This window comes from Gadus morhua, chromosome 23 (assembly GCF_902167405.1).
Source record: "Gadus morhua chromosome 23, gadMor3.0, whole genome shotgun sequence".
NCBI classification, from domain to species: domain Eukaryota; kingdom Metazoa; phylum Chordata; class Actinopteri; order Gadiformes; family Gadidae; genus Gadus; species Gadus morhua.
Window position 1 is genome coordinate 16,856,068 of NC_044070.1, and position 4,660 is coordinate 16,860,727.

The 4,660-nt window shown below is 45.5% G+C and overlaps 1 protein-coding gene across 1 annotated transcript; it reads right to left on the bottom strand.

Annotated features, from left to right (window-relative positions):
- Positions 1-479: 479 nt before the first annotated feature.
- Positions 480-4,469, bottom strand: cct5 (chaperonin containing TCP1, subunit 5 (epsilon)). The gene is made up of 11 exons (XM_030349009.1): positions 4,212-4,469; positions 3,718-3,778; positions 3,355-3,519; positions 2,553-2,751; positions 2,234-2,426; positions 2,005-2,154; positions 1,771-1,890; positions 1,458-1,643; positions 1,223-1,360; positions 908-1,088; positions 480-809 (listed from the first exon to the last, which is right to left on the bottom strand). The coding sequence occupies exons 1-11, from the start codon at positions 4,314-4,316 to the stop codon at positions 682-684; spliced, it is 1,626 nt and encodes a 541-aa protein (XP_030204869.1). The 5' UTR covers positions 4,317-4,469; the 3' UTR covers positions 480-681.
- Positions 4,470-4,660: the final 191 nt, after the last annotated feature.

The window sequence follows — 4,660 nt, forward strand, 5'->3', positions numbered from 1 at the left end:
GCACAACAGAGAGGGATCTAGAAACTGTGCATGAGGCAGTGTGCACGTGAGCCTCAGGCGCCTCCTGATTGGCCTGGATCGGTAAGTCAACCAATCAGTTTACAGTGTAGGCGGGCTTTTATCTCTTCTCCCGAACCAAATTTATCAGTTCAGTTCAGTTAAATAATAAAGTGTTCTTCCAGCAGGTTCCCGAAGTACGTGTTTTTTTTTCTATATACATTACTGTATGTAATGTTCTGCATCTATGGTAACTTAGCCATTTTGAGTAATTTGGCCTTACTATACGAGTCAACATACTGGTCCTTCACAAGCCTCAGAATGATCCATTTCTACCTCACCTTCCCCCCCGCTCGGTCGCTTTGCTCCCTCGCCATTGATGTTTTCCCCCTTGTGAATTTTTTCTAGAAAAACCCCTGATTTAGTGATCTGGGCATAATGAAAGCTTTCTTTTAAAATCAAGGGAGAATCACAATCATCACTAAGATTTTGGAAACAAACTTTAATGGTGACTTCAGAGCGACAACAGTATTTCATATCAAATGATAAATAGCGGTACGCAGTACGGTTTGAACATAGTGCTCGGGAAGTGCCAGAGACAGTTCTAGAGCATCTTAGAACAGGGGAGTGGTGGTGGGGGATCTAGAAACCTGCCAAGTCTTCTCGCACTCCTGGGCCTGGCCTTTATTCTTCAACCTCGCCTGGGCTTCGGATGTCGTCGATCTTCAAGATCATCTTAACCACCTGAGTGGCCAGAGAGATCTGCTGCTTCTTGCCAATCAGTGTCTCAATCACGTGTTGCTGCTTCATGTCTGTGGAGGAAGAAGTTTGGATTTAGTTTCAGTTCGTCTATAATTGGCAGTCACAATTTTGGAAAAAAAAAGAAAGACAGATGAACCGGCTATCTTACCGTTGGTGTTAGCGTGCATGCAGTCGATGCCAAGGTGGGGCTTGTTCTCGGAGACCTGCTTGGCTCGGACCTCTGTCATGGTCTGGATGGGGTTCATTCCACTGTTCTCTGCCAGGGCCATAGGGATGACCTCGAGGGCATCGGCGAAGGCCCTCATGGCATACTGCTCCAGAGACGGACACTGAGGGGCAAAGGGTGGGCACTCAAGTTAGAGGGCGTGGTGCGTCCGAATAAACCAAACTGAACTTTTAACACTTGATTACAATATACCAAAACAGCATCACAATACAATTAATGTGCAACACGATGCAATACCTTATCTGCAGCCTTGTTGACGGCCAGGGCACATGCAATCTCAGATGCTCCACCTCCATACACGATGCGGTTGTCTCTGACCAAGTTGCGGATGACGCACAGAGCATCGTGGAGTGCACGCTTGGCTTCCTCGATGATCTAATGAGCAAAAAAAAATATATAAATAAATAAATGGAAATGCTTTGTTCCACTATCCAAGTAAAGAAATAAGGAACAAAGGGAAAAACACGCCCACCATCTTGTTGCCCCCGCGAATGAAGATGGTCACGGCCCGGGAGTTCTTGCACTCCTCGATGACCAGCATGCGGTCCTTGGTGGTACCGAAGCAGATCTCCTTCACCACACCGGCCGCGCCCAGCTTCTCAGGTGTCAGCTCGCTGAAACGTGGAACGATACGCCCTCCGGTGGCGATGGCAATGAGCTACGGAAAAAAATAATTATAATGTAAGGTTAGCGACTCGACACAAGTCAAGACTGGGCACAATACGGGTGCCCAGTGTCAGCCCCTTAAAGCAGGTAAAAAAAATTTTTTTGCACTTTTCCTGTACCTCAATCTCAGGCCCTCCGACCCAGCGCACTGCAGGCAGCTCATTCTGCAGTAGCAGATGGTTCGCCTCGTCATCAAAGCCCCACTGACAGATAGCCAAGGTGGCCCCATTATCCTTCACCTATGCAACACCAAAACATTAAAAGTCAGTTCAGATGGTGAGACGCTCAGACAAACGTGGCAGTCACTCCATTCAACACTTATGTTGGGAGGGCGTCGATGTAGCCACACTGACCTGCTTGATCATCTCCAAGAACTTTTCCTTCTCGTACTTCTGAAGTGCTCTGTAGTCCTCGACAGAGGTCACATCCAACTTATGCTTGGTCTTGGGCTTTGGGGGCTCAAACGGGCAGGTGAGGATAGCGATTTTTGTGTCTTTCAGAACCTGAAAGCAGAGATGACCAGCAATTAACATTTTGGTCACATGATGAAAACCGCATCTCAATCAGCATGGGTGATCGTACCTTTGGCATCTGCGGGTGGCTGAACTCTTTGTCCATGATGACTCCCTTAATGAGCTGCGTGTCCTCTAGTTTGCCTCCCACTTTGCCCTCCATCTTAATGAGCTCAAAGTCTACATCCTTTCTGTCCATGCTGGCCACGGTGAGGACAGCGTTCACTGCAATCTCAGCCATCTGTCTGTGGCACCGATTGATCCTGGAATACAACAGCCGATCATTATCCTGTCACTCTTCACTTTCATATTATTAAGAAAGAAGTGGCCGCAAATTATATATATTTTTTAAAGCAAATGACAAAATCCACCATGTAGAGGGAACTCACACTTTGGATCCCAGAGTGGTCATGGCAGTCTGGATGAGTGGTTCTCTGTTGTTGGGATCAAAGGGGAAGGTCTCGCCAATCTTGTCCAGCTGCTTAATTGCAATGGCTGCCGCCTGATCGTACCCATCGGAGATACGAATGGGGTGGATCCCCCGGTCCAGGAGAAGCTCAGCCTGCTCAAGGAGAGCCCCAGCCAGCACTGTAGGTCGGGGACATATCTGAATCAATACCCCAGTATTGAGGACTACTTGCTCCCGCATTGGCTGAGAGCAGATGGCAGATCCCTAAATATATTGCCATCAGCTAGTCATGCTGGTGGTGGTATGATATGTCACCATTAAATGCTACTGGCTAGTTAGCTGAAGAAAGTTTTTTTATTCACTCACTGAAACATATTTTGCTTCATGCATCTCCATCAACAATTTGGAATTGTCGTACTAATGTCAAATGCTTTGCACATATTGGAGGTGTTCTATTGCGTTCTTTTGTAGAATAAAAAACACAAAATCTGCAAATGGTAACATATTATACAATACACATTTGAACATGAAAATCCCCTCCATAAAGTAGAAATGGCATTCTCAGGGCGACGGTAAATTATTTTCTTGGCCTTCATATAAATATGATAACTTGTAACTTTTGAAAACATCTAAAATATAAATTGTTTAAATTGATAAGTAGCCCTTTAACGAAAACACCAGCTTTTTCAAGCCCAAGAAATCCCAAGGATCACTTAACTATTAATTCACATGATTTTAGAAATTCGAAGGGCCTGCATGTTAAACACATTATTTTCCCTTACCGACAACTCCAGTTGTTCCATCACCAATCTCATCATCCTGTGACTTGGATAGCTCAACCATGAGCTTGGCAATCTGGTGGTCTACATCCATCATGCCGAGAATGGTGGCGCCGTCGTTGGTCACCGTCACTTCTCCATCACGGTCGACCATCATCTTGTCAAGGCCTATTCGAAGACGATTGTTTAATCACGGGTAAATCGTGTCAGGCATTCATTTCATGTTTGATTGAGAGAAAAAAAAATTGTGTCAATGCGTCAGCAATAATTTAATCAGGCGCAGTTATTATAACGGGCCTGGTTGCTTGCAAATATCCACAGGGATAAGTATCCCTTTAATATAAATAGGCCTTAAGTTGTACCCACCGTTGGGGCCAAGGGACGTCTTGAGGGTGGAAGCCACAGCCTTGGCTGCCATGATGTGAGACTGCAAAACAACGCCAATGTGTCAATTAGCATTAGCGGTACCCCAAGACTTCACATCCTGCATGGTCATGGCAGTTAGTAGTTGGGTACCAACAAAGTCGGGATGCATTGACTGAATCAAGTCAGCAGGCGAATTTAATATGCATAAAAGACAAAGAAACCGGCAACGCCGCAGACAAGCACGGTCCAGACGTGAGGGAAAACATCTTGAAAAGCACATGGGCGGATGGGTTAGCATCCGTTAAGCTCCGAACTAACATACGCATTTCTCTGGAGCTGGCTGAAACGATGTAGATGGCCGGGGTTTGCGTGTTACTTAAGATGCATTATATAAATGGATATGGCATGAAACGAACTAGGTTACTTTTCACAAATAATTCTGAGAAGCAGAGATCTATGTCGCACAGTGTGTAAAGCTAGCTAGCCCATTGTACCTTCAACGCGTCAAGGCCCGAGAGCCGTGTCTTCTTGTCCTGGTCCTTGATGATGATAAATGGCCTTCCATAGTCATCAAACGCCAGAGTCCCTAAACTCGACATGTTGCTGAAGGACTGAGACCCCGATGGAGTCGTGGAAAGTACAGATTATGATTTTTATGAGGAAAAAGTAGAGCGTGGCTTGGCTGCAAGTCACACGGGTCTGCCGGCGACTTCTGGAAGGATCTAGGGGCGGGGAGGGCGAGACCAAGTGAATTCCGGGAGACAAATCCCTGAGACATGTAAAACGGTTGGACTTTTCGAATAAATATGTCTGAATTAAAATTGTATGTGATTTATGTCTTAATGTATTAATTGAGTATGTGTATATTTTTAAATACGTTCTGTAATTACATTGTGATATTGTGTTTATACAATGTGGTTGCATCCAATATCGTGCTATCGCG

Coding starts and splice junctions, on each gene's coding strand:
- cct5 (XM_030349009.1), bottom strand. CDS start 4,316: ATGTCGAGTTTAGGGACTCTGGCGTTTGATGACTATGGAAGGCCATTT. Junction 2,155..2,233: donor GCCACCCGCAGATGCCAAAG/GTACGATCACCC, acceptor CTCTGCTTTCAG/GTTCTGAAAGACACAAAAAT. Junction 1,361..1,457: donor TTCGCGGGGGCAACAAGATG/GTGGGCGTGTTT, acceptor TTTGCTCATTAG/ATCATCGAGGAAGCCAAGCG.